The 22,183-nt window shown below is 46.8% G+C and overlaps 2 protein-coding genes across 3 annotated transcripts in view; both read right to left on the bottom strand.

Annotated features, from left to right (window-relative positions):
• Positions 1 to 1,655: 1,655 nt before the first annotated feature.
• On the bottom strand, positions 1,656 to 6,018 carry dlc (deltaC). Its single transcript, XM_034604753.1, has 7 exons — positions 5,708 to 6,018; positions 5,123 to 5,365; positions 4,961 to 5,021; positions 4,418 to 4,675; positions 3,225 to 3,413; positions 2,086 to 2,255; positions 1,656 to 1,943 (listed from the first exon to the last, which is right to left on the bottom strand). Exons 1-7 carry the CDS (start codon positions 5,756 to 5,758, stop codon positions 1,656 to 1,658), a joined length of 1,260 nt encoding a protein of 419 aa, XP_034460644.1. The 5' UTR covers positions 5,759 to 6,018.
• timm50 (translocase of inner mitochondrial membrane 50 homolog (S. cerevisiae)) overlaps positions 2,704 to 22,183 on the bottom strand; it is a 37,486-nt gene continuing 18,006 nt past the window's right edge. The window contains exons 5-12 of one of the 2 annotated variants that reach the window (XR_004615783.1): positions 20,645 to 20,703; positions 19,969 to 20,088; positions 18,916 to 19,020; positions 18,293 to 18,391; positions 15,093 to 15,249; positions 14,588 to 14,694; positions 13,947 to 14,491; positions 2,704 to 2,716 (exon numbers count right to left, since the gene is read on the bottom strand). Coding sequence is in view for 1 of the 2 variants with exons in the window: in XM_034603630.1 (XP_034459521.1) it covers positions 14,393 to 14,491; positions 14,588 to 14,694; positions 15,093 to 15,249; positions 18,293 to 18,391; positions 18,916 to 19,020; positions 19,969 to 20,088; positions 20,645 to 20,703 (746 nt within the window). In the remaining variant the exon portion in view is untranslated. Of the gene's footprint in view, positions 2,717 to 12,878; positions 14,492 to 14,587; positions 14,695 to 15,092; positions 15,250 to 18,292; positions 18,392 to 18,915; positions 19,021 to 19,968; positions 20,089 to 20,644; positions 20,704 to 22,183 lie in introns of those variants that run through there. The other variant, XM_034603630.1, reaches the window with a different exon arrangement.

The following is a 22,183-nucleotide window of genomic DNA, read 5'->3' on the forward strand; positions in this document are numbered from 1 at the left end:
GCGAGTGATTAGAAACCAGGAAGTCACGTGACCTGAGCAGCAGCGTTTATTAACTGTAGGAAACACAACAGTGACTCAACTGCAGCATAAACACTGTAAAAAAAGCTCCATATTTGTTTGTTCTGAGCAGCCGTGAAACAGCGATGAGTTTTCTCAGGAATTACTGCAGATTCCAGATAAGCAGGCGGCGGTTTCTCAACCGTAATGAGAACCTGAGGGAGGACTGTCGGCTGAACTAGGGCCCTCAGAGACGCCACACGTCAAGATTCAGTGATATCGTTTTATTTTGCAATGAAAGATGTGAAACTGGAGCCTTGTGATCCTGATTATCTGTCTGCTCTTGTTTTAAAGAGTTTGATTGAACGTCTGAAAACGACAAACTGAACAAACCCTGAAAATCTACCTGCGTTAACTCGTCTCCTCTCTGAAACAACATTTCAACTCAGTGGCATCAAAAAACAACTAACTCGAACCCTTTTAATCCATTTTACTACAAATAATTTCTAGTTTCCTTTTGAACATTGTTCAAACCATCCGTCACCTCCCTCCTGGCAGCGCTCACTTCATTTCTCACCGCTATGAAAACTTGCAGAGACATGAACGAGCAGCGAGTTCATTTAGAATCAGAAATGAAAGCACAGGCGTCCAGAAGACAGGATCTGATGGGAAATGTTCAGCACCGATGCAAACACTGTGTAATTTAAAGCAAATGGGTTCAATGTGCACAGTGACGTGCAACTGGCTCGGTTATCTTGTAAAACTCAGAGAGCGGTTCTGCATTTCCTCAGAGAAATGAGCCGTGCACCAGCGCTGACTCCGTGAGGCGGAGAGCCGCGGTCAGAGCTGCATTCCTGCTGAGACTCGGCAGAACGACACCAGGTAGAAACAGAGAGTGAGGGCGCCGAGGCAAAACTGGTCTGTTGACAACCACGACCGAAATATTTGTCTTATCAGCGGGGAGGCGATGAGACATGTTTAGAGGCACAACACAGGAATCAGACACACACACACACACACACACACACACACACACACACACACACACACCTGATCAAATTAATGAGACAGATGAAGCAACTGATCAAGTATCTGTTCTCACAGTTTGCAGGATGGAACCTGATTATTTACATTCAGCCTCAGATTCGTCCGTCAACATTTGGCATCGCAGAAACGTTCCAGAGAACTTCCACAGATGTTCACACTTCATGCTCGAACAATAAAAGTCTCCTTCCATTTGTGTAGACACGAGATGTCTCCGGGACAACGCTACGACCCGCAGCTCCAGACTAACACAACCACACTTTCACTTAACACCAGTTCACTGAGGCCAAAGATATGAATAAAGCCAATAAAGATAAATATTCTGAATCACACTTACTCTCTAATGTTTAGAGACACAAGCCTGACAAACTGATTTGACTTATAATAACTTGCAGCTTCTAAAAAGGGAATAAAGCAGAGTGATCCCATGAGCTGCTGTCAGACATGAGGACTGTGCAGTTCCTCTGGTTCTCTCTGGAGGATCATGTGTGGACACCTCCTGTAGAACAACCTGCTGCTGTGAAACACAAACTCTGGAGCTCATGTCTGAAAACAGCTGATGTGTCTCCATTCAGCTCCATGTCTCCATTCGTTCTTGGTTTTCATATTTCATTTCAAACTCTGGAGATAATGATGGTTTGGCCGTGTGTAAAATCAATGAAGTGAATAAACTGTTGGTTCGTACCATTGGCGCAGGGGTTGCTGCTGCATCTGTCGTTTCTCTTCTCACAGTTGGAGCCCGTGAAGCCGGCTGGGCAGTGGCAGCTGTAGCCACCGTCGACGTTCTCCTCGCAGGTCCCTCCGTTAAAGCACGGCTCATCTGCGCACTTCATGGCGCTGACCTCACAGTTCTTCCCGTAGAAGCCCTGAGGGCACGCGCACGAATAATCGTTCACCAGATCCTGAGGTAAAGATGGGAGGAGAAGACAATGGCGTCAGGCTCTCTGATCAAACTTTAGGATGATTCATCAGAACTTTATTAATCTCAGGGAGAACGTGCGTGACGGGGGAAACCGCTCCGTCAGATCTGCTGCGCTCACTTACTTTGCAGCTGCCGCCGTTCTTGCAGGGATTGCTGTCGCACTCGTTGGTCTCGATCTCGCAGTTTTTGCCGGTGAACCCGGGGCGGCAGGTGCAGGTGTAGCTGCCCTGACCCGTGTTGGTGCACGAGGCGTCGTTCTGACACGGCCTGTGGTTGGTGCAGTAGTTCAGGTCTGTAGAGAGGAAGAGCAACAGGTTGGTTAATGAACTCCAAGACTCTGTGACTCATTTAAGCTGCTTTGTGCTGAATGAAATAGATGATCGGAGGTTTAGACGCCGCCTGCTCAGAGGTCACTGATTTAAGTGTTCACGTGTTTAAGTGTTCTTGAGTAAGCCTGCCGAGGAAAACAACGTACAGAGAAAAGAGAAGAGGACCAAGGACAGAGCCCTGGGGCACCCCATGGGACATCTGGGGCGAACGAAGGAACAAGGTGTTTGACAAGTATTTGATATTTCGCCGATTTTGTGACATCGCTTTGATTGTTTTCTGTTTTAGTTTCTTATTTGCTTGTATGCAGATGATGATCAACTTTACAATAACGAAAAACCTGTTGAAACAACAAGGTCACGCAATCTAGAAATCTGTATTTAGTGTTAACAACATAACATTGACACAAGTTATCAGTCTGGAAACCTGTAGAGTGTTTAATGTCCTTTCAGCTGCGTCACAAAACACCATCATAACTACTGAAGTTTATCTAGTTTCACCTGGGAAAGTCCCACAATGAACTTCGTGTTGCTCTTGCACAGAAACTCAGGATTGTCAGGAATCATCTTCTGAGAGCCGAGAGTCGGCTGTAGAATAATCGTACTAACGAGGTTTGTTTGTCGAGGTTTTCTTAAGTAAAGAACAAGGAGTAAACGTTTTAACGTTGATTATTTAAATCTGCAGATTTCTTGGAATAAAAATGTCTGACAAAGAACAAGTTCATCAACATTATCATGCGACAGTCGCCTGAGTGATGGAGAATGTATCTGCAGCAGGATTCAACAGGATCAACGCGGAGGTTATAAAATCCTAAAGTAGACAAACATCAGTGTGAATGGACGACAGCAGGTGGTTTGTGGGCGAAGGTGTGAAAGAGCCACGAGTCGCAGTGTGTCGACCTGCCACTAGGGGGCGTGTTTGAGGCAGAACCCACCTTGGTCACAGTACAGCCCCCCCCAGCCTTCCTTGCAGTTGCACTGCCACGGCTGCTGGCAGGTCCCGTGGAGGCAGCCCGGGTGTCGGGCGCACTCGTCGCAGCGCTCGCCCTGCCAGCCCTGCCGGCACACGCACTCCCCGGGAGACTCGCAGAAACCGTTCTTACTGCAGCCCGCCGCACAGATGGCTGATGGGAGGAGAGGGAGGGAGGAGAAAGAGAGGGAAAGGGAGAAAGGGGGAGGAAGAAGGAGAGAATATTACTATGAGTGTATGTGTCTCATGTTCGAATCACAAAACAACTCTCCTCCCCTCACAGGGGCCTCACACACACACACACACACACACACACACACACACACACACACACCTCCCCTACAAGTGCTTGTTAAGTACTGAACGAAGCAGCTGGCCTACACAACAAAAGCAACACATGCCGTCTCCTTTCACGCAAGGCAGCGCACATTAAGCTCCAGCGCGTGTCCCTGTTAAAGCGGGCGGGCCGGGGGCCGACTCTGGGCCGACCAGGGGCCCATTGTTGAGCTCAAAACAAAAGGAGCAGACCTCAGAGCCATCACACACACACACACACACACACACACACACACACACACACACACACACACACACACACACACACACACACACACTGGAAATGACAGAAGCTCTAAGATCTTTTTTGTCCTCCACAGGCTCCAGGGTCGACCACAGCGTTGACAACTGCTTGACTTAACAATTTCAAGGCCGCTGGACAAAAAGATGAAGCGCCAAGGGCCCTATTCAGCCCCCCCCCCCCCCCCACCCCCCACCCCCGGTCTGAAGAAACGTTGGGATGAAAACAGAGGGAGAGTCGAGCGGCTTCTCCTGTAACTGTAACTGATTTTTTAAATAAGCTTCACTAATGTTTGGAGGGAAACGTTTGGCTGCACAAACACCAGAGAAATGAAAACATCGGGAAACATTTTTGACTTTGAGACCCGACAGGAAACTTTTATGAAGATGAAAGCAGCAGATAAAACGAGTCCGTTGAACTTTAATATAATCTTACAACATGATTTAAAGGAGCATTCCGCAGTTTCCTGACCCTGAGACGGTTAAATGACTGTGTGAGGTCACGGGACCGAAGCTGCTTGGGATCAAACTGATTGAAGGAAACAAACTCCGGTGTGATCACAGGGAGCAGCTAATACTTACGGACAGTGCAGTACTCGCCGCTCCAGCCCTCCAGGCAGCGCCGGCTCCCCCCGTCGTCGCAGGTGTAGTGGCCGAAGGTGTCGTTTCGGGGCCGGCAGTACGCGGAGCAGGCCTCGCCGTGGTAGTGCTCGTTGCACACGACGTGGTACGAGTAGCGCAGCTCGCTCTGGTCTCCAAAGTGAACGTCCTGGGACCATTCCTCTCCGACGCCGAGACGCCGTCTGGTCGCCATCCGGCTGATGAGGTTGTTCTGGTTCTCTGGATAAACGAGGGAGGATTTTAATATTTTTATTTGTACACAGAACTTTGTTTGTTTGTTGAGGTTAATCTCGACTTTTTGTGTCTTTGACCTAAAATAAATGTGTGAATTTAATGTAGGAAAGAATATTTTAACCACAACTGAAATATAAAGACACACACGGTCACATTTAAATCTGCTCTTCACACCTGGATAAAGTTTCCTGAACTTAAACATGAACGTGGAGGAAACGGCGCCGCCTGGCGGTGAAGCAGTGACACTGCAGCAGCAGCAGAGGTTTTTACCTGTGGAGTCGAGCCCTGAGGATTCTGCGTTCCAGGCTTCAATGATCAGAGAGAAAGTTCCCTGCGGGGAAGAGAGAGCGGGTTTAGAATCACGCGCACATTAAACACAAGATGGAACATCTCGTGAATTAAACCTCGTGTTGATGTGACTCGTTTTCTCACCGGCCACTTGAACAGAAAGGGAACCCTGATGGGCGCGCTCTCGGAGATGGAGTTGGAGTCGGCGTCGAGGATGTCCGTGAGCGCGGTGCCGTACGTGCACGGCGGCTCCGGGTTGATGACGTCCTGCGAGTGCTTCAGGCACACGCGGAAAAAGATGTGGCAGCTCCGGGGCTGAGAGAGACAGAGGCCGCGGGAGCTGGTGAAGGATTCGATCTTCAGCTCGAAGACCCCGGAGGAGAGAGCCTGATGGAGGGGAGGGGGGGGGTAGCAGAGAGATTAAACACTGAATCTGATGGAACAGAAAAATGTGCACAAACTGGAGGACATGCACGAAACACGCACAACACACAACCCGTGCATTTCTGCAAAACGCGCAAACCCCTTGTGTTCTTCACATTTCTGCAGACTTCAGATTATGCGTGGCCCGCTGCACGTTTTAACACCTGAAGGTCCCGCAGAAAGGAGGAGAACACCAGAGGGAGCTCGGACCCGCTGCGCGTAAAGACGCACAAACCCGCGAGCGTCTCCGGAGAGGAACGAGAGCAGCGCGGCTCTGAGGGGAAGATTGAAAATGTTCCAACTCACCACCTGAGCTGATGCCAACAGCGCGAGACTCCACAGGAACACACGCGCCATGGTGAGTGCGCGCCGCAGCTTCGATCCGACCAGTGCGTAAAATCCAAAAGGGCTCCAGTGGAGGCGCAGAGCGTCCGGCGAAGAAAGGAAAAGTCAAAGCAACTAACGCCCCGTGGATGAATAAAAAACAGGCTAAAGGTCAGAGCAGCAGTTTGTGTGTCTCTGTGTGTTTCTGTGTGTTTCTGCGTGTGTGTCTCTGTGTGTGTCTGCGTGTGTCAGCGGTCTGAAGAGAAAGTTGAAATCCGCTGGAGGCTGAACTCTGGACTGAAGCTGCTGCTGCTCGAGCTCCTCTTTATACCGAGGAGAGGGGGGAGGGGGAGGGGAGGAGGAGGAGGGGGGGACGGCGCTGTAAAAAATGTTCACCTGAAGAAGAAGAAGAAGCCGCCACCCCCCCCCCCCCCCCCCCCCCCCCCCCCCCCCCCCATGCTGATGCACGCGCCTCACTCTGACCGAACCAGGTTCATTCAAACCGAAACTTTAAATTAAAAAAAAAATCCAACGACTGAAACTTCTCGTCAGGAGCACGCGCCTCTGAGACCAACACGCACGGTTCAGTTCCATGTAAAGTCCGGAGTTTATTTTTTTACAGTGAAGGGGGGGGGGCACAGCGGGGCAATAGAACAAACTGTCAGGAGACAAATGCTCCTTCTATGACCAGAGCGCGTTCACACGTTCATGCAATAAATGTCAACACATACACCCCCCCCCCACACACACACACACATGCACACACTCTCTCACACACACATGCACACACACACACAACCGATATTTAAAAACAGAAATTAAAGCTTATTGATGAGATGAAGTAAAAACTAAAGTCGCTGCAGATGAAGGGCGAGAATCTGTCAAATCAGAAATAAGTGAGATGTCAACACGAAGAAACATAGAAATTAAATATAAATAATATCCACACAGAGGAAACAGAACCTTGAGAACGTGCAGTAGAAACTCTGATTGAATTATAATAAAATATTAACACAATCGAACAATTATAATTTAGATTTAATTATAATTTAAAGTATAAATTGGTTTGTTTTACATGTGACAGGAATTTATTTAAAAAATCTACACTTTCCTTTAACTTGAGATTTTCTCTGTCGGGTCGCGTGCTGTCCTGGGGGGGGGGGGGCACGCCTACCTACGTACTGTAACACACACAATCACACACACACACACACACACACACACACACACACACACACACACACAAAGGCAGGAACAATAAATGCTCTTCAAGTAGAGAGAGAGATTTCGATCTGGAAAAGTCAGATAAACTTTAGTGTGTGTGTGTGTGTGGGGGGGGTATTATCATACCAGCTGTATGATAATACCCCCCCACCACACACACACACCTCCAGGTTCTGACGTCACTTCAAGTAAAAGAAATTAAATCAGATTCTGAAAGAGACTTTTCTCTGTGACGTCACAAGAGGATTCGAACCTTCATCATGTTTAAAGTGTTTGTTAATGACGTCATGACTCTGATAATCACATGACAATATCTGATTAATTAAAACAAAATGGACACACACACACACACACACACACACAGACACACACACACACACACAGACACACACACACATATTCACACACACAGAGACACTAACACACACACACACAGAGATACACACAGAGACAGACACACACACACACACACACACAGACACACACAGACACACACACACATATACACACACACAGAGACACACACACACACACACACACACACAGAGACAGACACACAAACACACATACACACACACACACACACACACACACACACATATTCACACACACAGAGACACTAACACACACACAGAGATACACACAGAGACAGACAGACACACACACACACACACACACACACAGACACACACACATATTCACACACACAGAGACACTAACACACACACACACAGAGATACACACAGAGACACACACACACACAGAGACACACACACACACACAGAGAGACAGACACACAAACACACACACACACACACACACACAGAGACAGACACACACACACAGACACACACACAGACACACACACACATATACACACACACACAGACACACACACACACACAGACACACACACATATACACACACACGCACACACGTATACACACACACACAGACACACACGATGAGTTGATGTTTATTTTGTATTTCCAGTTTTTTGGGTCACGTGCTCTTGGACAGCCAATCACCTTCCTCCATGTCTCTACAGGTGAGAGTGGGCGGGGCCAGAGCAGTTATCAACAGGTGGATGGACATTATTAATGTTCGTCACAGTTTGTGCTGTTATGTTATGTTATGTCCCCCCCCCCCCACACACACACACACACTCCATGAAGACGCATATGTCTCACGCGCTCTCTGCGCATGCGCGCGCAGGTGTCACTCCTAACGCCTCTGTCTTCTCGCGCACATTCACGAGCTCGTTCACACCTCAGCAGACTTTCCCACGCGCCCCCCCCCCCCGGGTAGGCGGCACGCGCCGTGTGTTCTCTCACCTCAACAAAAGCTCGTGCCACCTCCTCAGACCGTTTGGGCGCGTGTGAGGACAAAAGGTGTGGGGGGGGGGGGGGGGGGGTAGAATTCATCCAAACTTGTATGCGCGCGTTGACATGCGCGTGACAGAACCGATGTGACTGGTGTGTTGTGTTGATAAGAATCTTCGTGCACGGGGCACGCGCACCTGCCCAAGTAGCGCGTGGCGTGTGGGGGGGGGGGGGTAAAGAGATCGATGGGCAGATGGCTCAGATCGAACACGCGCATATTGTCCACTGATGGTGACGAGGCGTCCTGTGTGCACGCGACCCGGGAGCTCTCAAGGGAGCGGACCATGCGCGTGTTGAGCAGGTACACAGACACACGCGCACACACACACACACAGAGACAGACACACACACACAGACACAGAGACAGCCACACACACGTACAGAAAGACACAACAAACACACAAACACACAAACACACACACCCTCGTCTGGATACAAACACTGGAACAATGACGCTTATTATGTGTGTGTGTGTGTGTGTGTGTGTGTGTGCAGATGAAGCGTGCCGTGGGTGTGGCTTGTATGGGGGGGGGGCTAGCGGAGGCACGCGCTGTCCTTATTATAGTGACAATAGAGGGCGAGGTGGGTCGCGAGCGTCAAACATATAAATAAATAAATAAATAACACACGCCCCCCCCCACCCCCAAACAACTGCATCAGTTGCATCATCACAGTTAATAAAACTTTATTAACTGAAGGAAACAGACAGATGTTACACAGATGTTTGTCTGTGTGTGTGTCTGTGTGTGTCTGTGTCTGTGTGTGTGTCTGTCTGTGTGTGTGTGTGTGTGTCTGTCTCTCTGTGTGTGTCTCTCTCTGTATGTCTCTCTGTGTGTGTGTGTGTGTCTGTCTCTCTGTGTGTGTGTCTCTCTCTGTATGTCTCTCTCTGTATGTGTGTGTGTCTGTCTCTGTGTCTGTGTGTGTGTGTCTGTGTGTGTGTCTGTGTGTGTCTGTCTCTCTGTGTGTGTCTCTCTCTGTATGTCTGTCTCTGTGTGTGTGTGTCTGTCTCTGTGTGTGTCTGTCTCTGTGTGTGTCTCTCTGTATGTGTGTGTGTCTGTTTCTGTGTGTGTCTGTCTCTGTGTGTGTGTCTGTCTGTGTGTGTGTGTCTGTCTCTCTGTGTGTGTGTCTCTCTCTGTATGTCTCTCTGTGTGTGTGTCTCTCTCTGTATGTCTCTCTCTGTATGTGTGTGTGTCTGTCTCTGTGTGTGTGTGTGTGTCTGTCTCTGTGTGTGTGTGTGTGTGTGCATGTGTCTCTCAGTGTGTGTGTGTGTCTGTCTGTGTGTGTGTGTCTCTCTGTGTGTGTGTGTGTGTGTGCATGTCTCTGTGTGTGTTGTTAGTGTTTGTTCATTTTGGGTCCTGCAGTTTGTTCACTGTTAGAACCTCTGACAGACAAATGGTTGAAGCTCCACAGAGCTGCAGAGTTCCCAGGTTCACACCTCCAGAGCTGTGTGTGTGTGTGTGTGTGTGTGTGTGTGTGTGTGTGTCTGTAAATGAGTGTGTCTGTGTGTGTGTCTCTGAATGTGTGTGTGTGTGTCTCTGTGAATGTGTGTGTGTGTGTGTGTCTCTGTGAATGTGTGTGTGCGCAGATGAATGAGGACTCTTTCACAGCTTGTTTGGTTCAGACCCTCAGACTCTTCAGCTTGAACCTAAATGATGGTGGATCCAGATCCTGGTGCTGGATCCAGATCCTGGTGGTGGATCCAGATCCTGGTGCTGGATCCAGATCCTGATGGTGTCAGCTGATCGAGGACTGTGATCACAACACGTCTCCTCACATCTTCTACCATCACTGACAGGAAGTCCTCAGTTCCTCTGCTCCTTCATCTCCATCACACATTCTGTAGAAACACTTTAAACATGAAGTTACAAACTGGTTCTTCTCATGTAGTGAATCCTGTTGTTGTGTTGATGTGTTGTTGTGTTGATGTGTTGTTGTGTTGATGTGTTGTTGTGTTGTTGTGTTGATGTGTTGTTGTGTTGTTGTGTTGATGTGTTGTTGTGTTGTTGTGTTGATGTGTTCAGGTCCATCAGCACCTGTTGGACTTGTGTCCTGGGAGAGGATCCTCACATGGGACTGAGCTTCATTCACTGATCATGAAGTTTGACTCTAGTTGAGTGAAGAACAGAGGAAGTTGCTCCTTGTGAACATCTGTGAGACAAAGTGAACGTGATTGATCGATAGATATCAGGTGTGAAAGGTTCCTCAGACCAACATCTAGTCCAGAAGAGGAAAGAACCGTTAACAGCAGCTTGACTCTGGATTTACAGATTATCACGTTTGTAATTATGGTTCATAAAACACGCGCGCACGCACACACACACGCACACACACACACACACACATCCCCGCAGGGTTTTTTGGCACGTGTTCATCTGTCCGTTGAGAGAGAGTGTGTGTGTGTGTGTGTGTGTGTGTGTGTGTGGGGGGGGGGTCCTCTTTTCACCTGAGTCACATTTTGCTGGTCGGTATTAGCCCCGCCCCCTCCTCTCACCACTTCACAACATGTCGTCTGATTTGAATCACTTTTTAAATCTTCTCCTCACAGATGAATCCTTCTCTTCAGGCTCTGGTTCGATTGATCTGCTCTAGAGGAGATCCCATTTCACTGAGGAGGTTTGTCTTTGACTCTAATCTGTGAAAAGAGGATTTGAAAGACTGTGAAACTACAAACAGCAGCTTTTCATTCTTAATCCTTCAGGAGATAAAATCCTCTTAATCTCTTTTGAAGTTTAAATCTGAACCTGGAAACTTTCACTTGAGGGTTTCACTCTGATCGATTCACCCGCACAACTTAAGAAGTTCGTTTGTTTAGAAGCTCAGACTGAACCTTCATCACTGAGACGAGCAGAGGAACCGGCCTCGTCTTTGGTTCCAAAAAACACTTCATGAGCTCGTAAAGTTTTATTGTCTTTAATATATTTTCAATTCACAGTTTGGCACAAATCTTTAGTGTTTTCACTTTATTCTCTTTTTATTTTGCTCTGGATTCTTAAGTGTTCTGTTTTTACACATTTATTCATTCAGCGGAGGTAATTGGTTTTTATTTTGCCCCTAATAAAAAGCCAGAGGGGCGTGTGAGCAGGTCAGCTGCCCCCTGTGGTGAGCGTGAGCATGGCGCTGCACGTCACAGATTATTTAACGAGTCAAAACGGAGACGAGTCAGCGCGTGAGCTTCACATTTAAAATCCTGACGGAAATAATCTAAATAAAAATACTTCAGTGTAGAAATGATGAGATTCAATGAGTCAAGGTGAAGCTGAAACAAACGATGACACAAAATCACCATTCTTAATTAAAATTACACAATTCAAAATAAGATTTCTGACTTTAGTCAAAATTACAACTTGAAATCATGAAATGTGACATAAGAATTCTGACATAACTCAAATTTATGAGATTTAAAGTCAAAATTTAGACCAACATCAAAGTCACGTTATCAAGTTAGAGCAGTTTAAGACTTTATTCCAAATGATGACGAGTTCAGGTCCAGAATTTTGGCTCAATGTAAATTGAAATAGATTAAAACTTTGGGGCATTAAGTAAAAATAATTCAACCTAACTCAAGAATTGTGAAATTAAAATTCTTACCTAGATAATTATAAACATTTTGACTTGAATTTTGAATACGAAGGTTCAAAGTGAAAACTAATTAAATGTCAACTATATCATTTAAATATGAATTATACTCATTTATATTGATGCATCAAAGTTATATAAAAGAACATGGAACTGATTTGTGATACATTTTTTTATTTGATTCAAGTTTTTTCCCCAAAAGGACTTTCGTTATAAACTCTTTGATATTTTTCTGCTTCCACACTTGGAGAAGTTCTGGAGAGGATCCAGAGCTGCTGGTGGAAGTGCCCCCCCGCTGCTGGAGTTCATACATCTGCACCAACAGAAGATTCCCATCATTCCCTCTGGAGTCGGACTCGTTACCACGCCGGCCTCACGGCGCCGGGCGGGACCGCTGCGTTTCCGAGGAGGTAATTGTCCCGACACCGTCCCCAGATTAAAACATGGCTGGTTGTGAAGCAGGAGTCCAGCAGGGAGGAGACAAGACAAACAGATTGACAGGCTGGAGGCTCTGCAGGGTTTCTGCTTTAAATCAAGAATGTGAGGATTCCTGAGGTCGACTCAGGTTTCCTCTGTACGTTGTCCTGAAAACACACAGGACAGCAGGACGACACATGTTCCCGTTCAACTGCAGGAGAGAAGAAACCGTTTGTTCTCCGTTCAGACGCAGGTCAAAGCTTTTAAGTTTAATACACGTCTACTTTATTTAAAATAAGAAACCAGTTCAAATCAAACGGGCTCAAGTAATCGATTACTCAACAGAAATCACAGGAAATCAGTTACTCGGCCCGTTTAAGTTCGGATTTCCTGAACTTTATTTTTTAAATAGCTCGAGGGAAAAACAAATTTAAAATCCGGATTAATTTTAAGAAATGAGAAGAAACCCACAGATTTAAAGAGAAACTGTATAAAAACATTTCTATTAAACGTTAATAGTCATGTCGATTAAAAAAAAGAATTTACTACAGAATCATGATTTGATTTCTTTATTTCATCACCAATCTTCGACAAACACATGAAACAGAACCGCAGCGGAGCCCCAGAGTCGTCATGGTTACTGTGCTCAGTCCCCGCTCTCTGATTGGTCGCTCACTCCGGACACATCTCAAGTCACGGAGAGAATTTGAAAAACACGATCGCCGACGTCTCCGTCCACATCCAGATGTTTTATTACTCACTGTTGCTATGGTTACGCCGGGCGTCCACAGTTTTCCAGCCTCTAAATCAGAGACTTGTGTAAAGATTGAAAACTCCGGCTTTGTGTTTGAGAGAGTTTCGTAAACGGTGACGCAGGCGTTCTCCTCCGCCGCCGACCGGCTTCGTGGCGAAGTGGATCGCCAGCCGCCTCCCATCGCTTTGTGTGAGTAAATAAACAATAAGAATCGTGTGGTGTGAGGCAGGTTGTGTATTTACTTGCCGGGACCTTCGCTGCCAACAAACAGAGTGAGCGAGCGATGTTTCCCGTTTACATCACATGACCAGTGGACGTGAACGGTCATGTGATGTTTCAGGTGCGTTAGCGTGGACGGAGGTTATTTCTGATACGGAGCTAAACACTCGTCTGGATGAAGATCTGGAGTTTCAGCTCTTTAAGTTTGACCCAAACGCTCACTGCTGCACCTGATGTGGATTCATCCGCCGCTGAAAATAGGTCCTGCTGCGACCACACTACACTGAACGATGTTGAATTGAGATGAAACTGCATGAGTGAGGGGGTTTTACCGTCTTCAGTAGGAACCAATCAGCTGACAGCGCTGGTCATGTAGAATAAAACCAAACGTTTGGGAGAACGGTAGAAATGAAAAGTTCTTCTACTCCAACGTTCCTCCTCCCATTGGCTCAGCTGCGGTTCCAGTCTTCAAAATGTCCACATGCCAAACCGAGCACCGTCCACGCCGCCGCCGCCGCCGGGAGCTCCGACCGTCCGACACAGGGAATCAACTCTTTCAGAAAACTATGTGTTATGTACATTTATTTTTCTAGAAGCAATATTCATGGTTTGAACAAAGTCTGCAGCAGCGTCGTCAGTCTGAGACACAGAGGAACAGAGAATAACACAGACGTTGTGGGGTTCGGTTCGACCAGCTGATGTCACTTCCTGTGAGCGGCGGCGCCGACCACAGCGGGCGTGGCGAGAGCAGTGCTGATCTCAGATCTGCCTCCGACCAACAAAAGTTTCAACAGGACCTGGAGCTTCAGCGGCCTGAGATGCATCAGCGGACGCCATGATGACCAAGGGAGGGCGCCACTGACGCCCTGCCACCAAGAAAAAAATAAACAAAATAATTGCCCCTCATTGGTGCACGCCACGGCCAATGTCCTGGCTCCATTCCAGCACTGCAGACACGCCCGCTGTTGCTTGCGACAGCGGAGGGCACCCAGCTACAGTCCGCAGACCCCCCCGCCTCCTGTCCTCCGGCCCCTCCCCTCGACGCTGGCAGAGAGCCGGACTGCGATTGGTGCGAGTGTGAGAGGGGGCGGGGCTCACTGCTGTTTGGAGCGCCAGAACCGGGAAGCGATGGAGCCGAGAGAGAGTCCCTGTTTCTTCTGCTGGGAGAGCTCGGCCAGGCGCTGCTCCTCCTCCTGACACATACACAGAGCGACCAATCAAATCACACACATCAGACAACATGACGGCAGGCTGCCCCGAGGCGGGGTGCGTTCCATTTCTCCTCCTACCTGCGCCAGCTGAGCCTGTCTGCGTTTGAAGGCCTCGATGGGGTCGTCCTCCAGAGCGTAGTTCTCCAGCACCGAGCGCACGTCGTCCACTCCGCTCAGAGCGATGGCTGCCAGGAGGAGACACGAGGAAACTTAACCTCAAACCAACCAGGAGGTCATTTTATTAGAGTTGTGTGGACGGATGGTGTGTGTGTGTGTGTCAATGTGTGTGTTTGTATGTCGAGCTTTAGCTAAACAGACTAAAGCTACATTCACACTTTTAAAATGTTGTCGACCTCCGTCCACACAAACACCTGAAAACACACGTTTCTAATCTCATCAGTTAATCTAAGAGAATATTTAGACCAAATTTGAAGATATTCCCTCAAGGCGTTTGTTCTCTAGGTGTCCATGGGACGGACGGACGACACTAAGACACAATGTCCCCGGCCACTGGCTGTCGCTGACGCAGAAATACATCAGCAACACATAGGACGGGCCCTGAATGCCTCGCTGTGCGACTCACTCTTGAGAAAGTTGGCGAGGTCGTAGAGCGTTCGATCCTCCGAGTTCCCGTCCCACTTCTTCAGGGCCATGCCGTTGAAGGGCTGCAGGCTGAACGCCTCCCGCTTACAGTCCACCACGATCACCTTGCTGGTGTCGCGGTTCAGACACGACACGTCCTGAGGAAAACAAAACAGATGTAAGAGACACGATCCGGAAAAATCACACAGAATAAAACGTAAAGACACTTCGCGGTTTGTTCAGTGGTTTTAATGGTCCGGTCGTTTCCCCTCCGCCGGCACAACACCGGCCCAACGCCAGCCGTTCTGAGGCCTGATCGATTTAACAACTTCATTCAGATAATCCTTAATATTCACTCAAATTAAAACACACACACTTTCTCTGGTCGCCCCAGCTGGGGGACATTAGTGTGTGTGTGTGAGACAGATGGAGAGGGACGCTCCTCGTTGTCTCTATCACCAGCTCATCTGGTGCCCTGCCCCCCCCAAACCTGTGTGTGTGTGTGTGTGTGTGTGTGTGTAAACCCCAGTGGACACATTTGTCCATCCTCCAAACAGCCAATGAATAAAAGGCATCTGTCTTCCTTCAGAGTGTGTTGGATAAAACTTCAACCTAAACTGTGTCTTTGCACGTGTGTGTGTGTGTGTGTGTGTGCGCGTGTGTGTACGCACACGCACACACACACACACACACAGTATTTAAGTACGTTCACCTCTGTTATCACTTCAGATAGTTTCCATCTTGTCAGATGTTAAACTAAAGAAGGTAAATATCAATAAGATCTATCGTGTTTGTTCATACTAAAAATAGAAATCATGTTTACTTTCTTAATAACATTCTATACATGTGATCATGTTTGTGTTTCTTCTTATATAAATACTTATTTTTTTAGCTCATGTTAGCCGGTGCAGTTTTACATCTTGTTTAGAAGAAGTTTGGAGGAAATAATTTATATTATAACATCATCTTCTACTTCGACAACATTTAACGTCAAATGACAAAATGAGTTGATTTGAAAAAAGACCTCAACAGTTCATATAAAAACATGTTAATTAATAAATCTTGTGTTGTTTCGATCTATACTATATATCCTCTCCTATACTCTGATTGTATGTTAGATTAAATATGACAGATTTTGTCTCCTGACGTTCAGACATGAGGAGGAAACCAGCTTGTGATGAGGAAACCCAACCGACAGCAGGACACAACGTAAACAACAAAGTTTACAGAAGACAGTTAATCCAACTGTTGTGTTGTCGTGTTGTGTTTCTTGTGCCGGCAGCAGCCAACAAACAATAAGACGTCTGATCCATCTCTCTCAGATGCAGGGCAGCAGACAATAGCTGGATGGTGCTCAGGTTTCACGAGAGGGTGAGGAAGGGGCAGCGCCGAGGCTTACGAGGAATTAATGTTGTTAAACTCAACATTTTATCTATGTTGCATCACTGCGACATTTCTGGGAAAATATCACACGGTTGAATTTAAAAAAGCAGTTTCTCTAGAATCTCCTCGTGTTTCCAAGTGGACGTCTTCGTCTTCTACGTGTACGGCTCCTCTTCTTCATCCTGAGATGTTTGTGTTCTTCCAGTTTCACGTCCGTCACGTGTTAGAAACCTCATCAACACGTCCACTCGCTCACTGGGAAGCTTCACGACATTGTCATGATATTTTACACACATTTTACTATGAGGCTGCAGGAGAAGATCCAGAAAATGTCCACAGACACTGACTCAGATACAGAACTTCCAGAACACGTCAGGAACACGTCAGGAAACCGAAGCTGAAACTCTGATCATTTGCATCCCTGCTGCTTTCTACTTATGACTAACTGGGTTTTCTGGAGTTTTTGTGACACTGAACGAGACGCATCAGAAACAAAACTAAAACTAATGTGTCGACTGTCACAGGAAAGTCAGTCGACTTTTTTAAAGCAAGGTTACATTTAAATTTAAGAGTTTGAAAAAGGGGGTTTAAATTGACTCAACTATGAGTCATATATATGACTCATAGTTGAGTCAATTTAAACCCTTTTTCAAACTCTTAAATATATATATATATATATCAATATATATATAGATATATATATACACTGTGTATTAAAGTGGACTTTTGTGTGTTTCTATTACAACCACACACGGCAGAAAATGCACATCGTCAGACGCACATAAAGAACAATCTTAATTTCATGGGACATTTAATAACTTTCTCTGGACATATGCAGTGTTTCTAACTCTCCCTCAGCATATGGAGCATTAATAACTCTCTCTTAGCATCTGTTGCATCCAGCTCTGTCTGGTGATATGGAGATGAGATGATAAGTGTGTGTCACTGGGAAGTAGGTTAACCTGCTCCTTGTAACCTCCAGACTGTTCCTCAATAAAAGACATGGTGAGAGAGGGGGAGAGAGAGAGAGAGACGACAGTTGGAGGGAGACAGAAGGGGGGGGGGGGGGTTGTCACGGAGGAAGAAGGACAAGAAAGGAGAGGGGAGAAGGAAGGGAGGAAGGAAGGAAGGAAGGAAGGAAGGAAGGAAGGACAGGGGAGGTGGGATGAGAGGAGAGAGAGGAGGAGGCAGAAGGTTAATGAGCGCTGGGAAGGAGACGGGGGAGAAGAGGGAGGGAGTGGGGGGGGGGGGGGACGTCTATTGTGGTGAGGGGGAGAAATCAATGGCGGCGGCAGAAGGCAGCTACAGAGCGCAGACACGGGGGGGGGGGGCGGGGGACGGTGTACAGGTGTTTCACCAAGTTTCTCATCCACTGCACGATTCTTCTCTCGACTTCAGATAAATATAACTATTTAATAATTAGTTTAATAAAAGTTTTTGCTCTCGCTAAATAGCCAACGTTGGTATTAGCAGCTGTTTATTCATCAGTCGGCCACTTCTTAGCATCTGTGGCAGTTAGCATGCTAACCTGTCGTCCCAGCGAGGGACAGGAAACCACCTTCTGCTGTAGATAGCTTCACTCAACACTGCTCAACTGGTTGTTTGAAACTTCACGTTAATAACAGGAATTTGTTTTAACATTTTTTTATTTATATTTATTTACAATTCTATAATTAGCTTTTTTCTTCATGTGTCGCCGAAGGTTTTATGTTTTTATTCTAATTCTTTGCTCTTTATCTTTAACATTGTGTGATTTGTTTTGAGAGCGCGCGCACACACACCACGCACACACACGCACACACTCGCACACACACGTACCTTGACATGATGTCCCTCCATGTAGTGTGTTGCATCTCTGAAGAGACGATACATCACGAAACCCTGAGGATCAATGCTGTCAATGAGAGGATACGCTGTCTGAACAAACACACACACAAAACACACACAAACAGACACACACACACAGAGAGAAATAATCAGCAACAGGCACCACGTGAATATTCATCTCAATCAATTGTCTCCTTTTTTACATCGTCAGACTCGTTTGTTAAATAATCTTAAAATATTAAGTTTCTATTGTGTGTTTGTGTGTCGCTTCGTTTACAGTCGTCTGAAAACCACAAACACACAAAGTTAACCCTTTGTCTCATCTGTGAACGCTCTGAATGTTTGTGGTTTTCAGACGACTGTAAACGAGTTGTCCCACACACAGATCTGAGGGACGACTCGTCTGCTTGTCAAAGCATCCGACTGTAAATTGACCCTCGTCAGAGACGTGGTGATCGTCTCCGATCGACCTGCAGGAGCTTTACTGTCACTGTTCTACAAACATCTGATTTAACGACTCTCCTCGGGCAGCTCGCAGCTTGTGACAGGGAGTGAAACGACGCCACAGATCCGATCACAGCTGCAGCGTCACGTCAGAGCGGAGCCTCTCTCACCATGCCGGTCTCTGCAGTGAAGATGACGATCTCGTAAAGCGGCGCCAGCTGCTGGAAGAGGTAGTCGATGCCCGGACGTTTCTTAAACCGCCAACCTGTCGCCAACTGGAAACAGATCGAAAACAAACCACTCAGAAGGTCCAACAGGAAGTGATCATCGACACAGTGAGATAAAGGAACCAGGTTGTAACAGAGTGACAGAGATTTAACTCTTACAGTCAGGAAAACATTGTTTATAAAGTTGTAGCTGGAACCAACAGTTTGAAGACGGAAGAAAGTGGCTCGACCTTCAACCTCCTGTGTGTGTGTGTGTGTGTGTGTGTGTGTGTGTGTGTGTGTGTGTTCAGTTACGCACGGACTCCTCAGATAATCTGCAGCCGCGATCGCAGCTATAAAATGTTGTAGACAGTTGAAGAAGTAGTTGTGTGTGTGTGGTCCGAGTGTGTGAAGTGTGTGATGAAAGCAGTGTTTTTGTGTGTATGTGTGTGTGTGTGTGTCACAGAAAGGAAAGTTCAAGTGGGGGGGCAGCGTACTGCTTTGTGTTTGTCTGCTTTAACAGGCAGCGGGTGTCAAGTTACAGCTGCTGCACACCTGTCAGGTAAGTCGACAGCGTGTGTGTGTGTGTGTGTGTGTGTGTGTATGTGTGCATGTGTGCATGTCTGTGTGTGTGTGTAAAAAGGGGAGAGTCAGTCAACAAGTCGACAGGTGCTGGGACACACCTCCGACACACTCCACATCTTCCACCTGTCCCATAAAACCATTAACCCTTAAACTCACCTCCTCATTCACGACTTAAACACTTATTACATGTGATATTCTTCTGTTTCACATTCTGAACTGACACACGACAACACGACGACGAGCTGTAAACATGTCGGTGGTTTTATGGACAAGTTGTTGTGCAGTGGAAGTCAACAAACCGCACAAGTTTAACTAGAGTTAACTAATCATTAATACCGTTGCTGCCAGTTTAAGTGGTTTAAGTTTAAGATGTAACACGTCACTGTCCCTTCAGCAACAACCTCCGTCCCTGCTGAGAGTGAAGACACGTACCGACCACTCCGGGTGCAGCAGGACGTCGGTGAGCTCCAGCACCAGAGTGTACGGAGGTTGGTAGTACGGCTCCTTCAGAGGGTCGGGCAGCAGCTTCGGGCTTGTTGGCTCGATGATCATCTGAACACGCACACACGCACGCACACGCACACACACGCACACACAGCTTATTAACCGTGAACATATTTCACAACATTTCAAAGTCAGAGGAGGAAGTTGGCATCTCAAAATGTGGAAGTTCTGTCTTCATGAGGGAAACTCCAGCTTGCAAACTTTTAATTAAGCCTGTTTACAAAAGCAGAGTCTAAATCAGGTCTTATTACCATACTGTAAAACCCGAAAAGGAAGACCAGATATTTTAATAATCTACGTCACTGACACTGAAACCACTGCTGGAACAGTTTCTACACTCAGAGCTGAAAACTTTTGAGAAAAATCCAAACTATAAATTTGGCTCCTTCTCACAGAAGGTGTGAGTTACTCAGAAAGAGTCAAGTACCTGGAAACCACAGAACTATTCACACTGTCATTATTACTTCTGGTAACTGAGTTAAAACTAAGAGGAAGAGTCGGAGGCTACATTCAAACTATGTTTTAGTTTTAAAACCGAAACGATTCCCATGCAGACGTGTGTTTCTGTATCAGGATGAGGCTCAGGGCGTCGGACTCCACTGACCTGTCTGTAGTCCTGAAAGTACTTGAAGGTTCTTTTCAGCTGCTGCACGACTGGAGGGTCTGAAAGGAGGAAACAAAAGAAATGTTCAACAAATGTACAGAAATGTCTTCAGACCCTTCAGAATCAGCTGATTCCATTTAATTCACATGTTCATTCATGTTTTAAAACCTGAAAACTACAAATACAAGCTGAAACCAAAGTGAATCAGGTCCTAACGACTACAGCTCCCAGCATCATCCCCTCAAGCTGATCTGAAGCTGAAGTGACCGGTGACACTTACGGTCACTACGGCACAGGCTCCGACTGCAAAGGACGTCAAAAGCGTAAAGATGGCAGCGTTCGTATTTGAGATATTTTGGCTTCTTTCCTGGATAGTGGGACGTGGAGACGTGTCGTCCATCTTCACACGCCTCTGGGACGACGGCCCCGAGGCTCAGCTGATTAGTTATTATCTGTGCAGTGATCAGAGGCGTCTGAGCTGATCAATGAGGGCGGTACCCAACCGGCTGATGACAACGCTGATAAGCCAGCGAGCGGAGTGTTGCTAATGACGACTCCTCCAGCTGTCAACACGCTGATGACTAATAATCATAAAGACTTCGTTTCCCATGGGGCCGCGGGCTCATTACTGCAAATGGCAGCAGAGAAGCAAGATACAAACACACCCGGCGCGTGCCTCTCTATCCTCCCACCGCTAAACAAGCGCTGATGCTAGCACGCGCTGCTCCCCGGGGACTCAATCCCCCAAAGTTCATAGCAGCGTGCTGAAGCAGGAAGCAGGGGCCATCTGCCACAGTCCTGCTGTGATGACGCCGTGATGGGTGCATTCACTTTCACACGAGTGGGGGGGGTTTTACTGTATGCATGTGTTTTCAGAGGGGGGGGGGGTATATATATATAAAAATGATGCAGGATGAATTGAAGGGTTTGAATAAAGAATCACACTCTGTTGTCGTCAGTGTGTTGATGTTTGTGTTCCTCATACTTTGACAGCTTTACTTACTGTGACGACGTTTCCTGGACAATCGTGCACATCTCTAAACTCTGACATGTTTTTGTCCCTGAGCGAACATGAGGTGGGACGTCGGTTCCCAGTGGGTTGAAGACGGAGGCTTTTATTCACGTTTCTCTGGAGGTTCACCAGTAATCGTTTTACCGAATTGTTTACAAGCTCCTAAACTGTGGTGAGATATCAGTAGAAGAAAACGAAATATACATTACTCAAAACTGTCAATTTACTGGCAAGAAACCATGTTCAGATTTTTACTATTTATATTCACATGTGTTCATTGGTCTTTAGTTTTCTTATGTATAATATAAACATAAACATCTGTTTAAGTTGAATTCCTGCTGTTTGGTTGTCTGAATGAAAGTTCATAAATCATTTTTGAAAAAGATGGGGGCAGTTATTCATGGCACTCCTCCACCTGAAACCAAGTCCACACACGCACACGCACACACACACACAGTGAGAATGTGTGGATGTCTCCTGTAATGTGTGTGAGTGTTAACAAAGGCTAATAAACGGATGGTTCTGGT

Source organism: Hippoglossus hippoglossus, chromosome 13 (genome assembly GCF_009819705.1).
Source record: "Hippoglossus hippoglossus isolate fHipHip1 chromosome 13, fHipHip1.pri, whole genome shotgun sequence".
NCBI classification, from domain to species: domain Eukaryota; kingdom Metazoa; phylum Chordata; class Actinopteri; order Pleuronectiformes; family Pleuronectidae; genus Hippoglossus; species Hippoglossus hippoglossus.

Coding starts and splice junctions, on each gene's coding strand:
- dlc (XM_034604753.1), bottom strand. CDS start 5,758: ATGGCGCGTGTGTTCCTGTGGAGTCTCGCGCTGTTGGCATCAGCTCAG. Junction 4,676..4,960: donor CTCAGGGCTCGACTCCACAG/GTAAAAACCTCT, acceptor TCGTTTATCCAG/AGAACCAGAACAACCTCATC. Junction 1,944..2,085: donor AGAACGGCGGCAGCTGCAAA/GTAAGTGAGCGC, acceptor TCTTTACCTCAG/GATCTGGTGAACGATTATTC.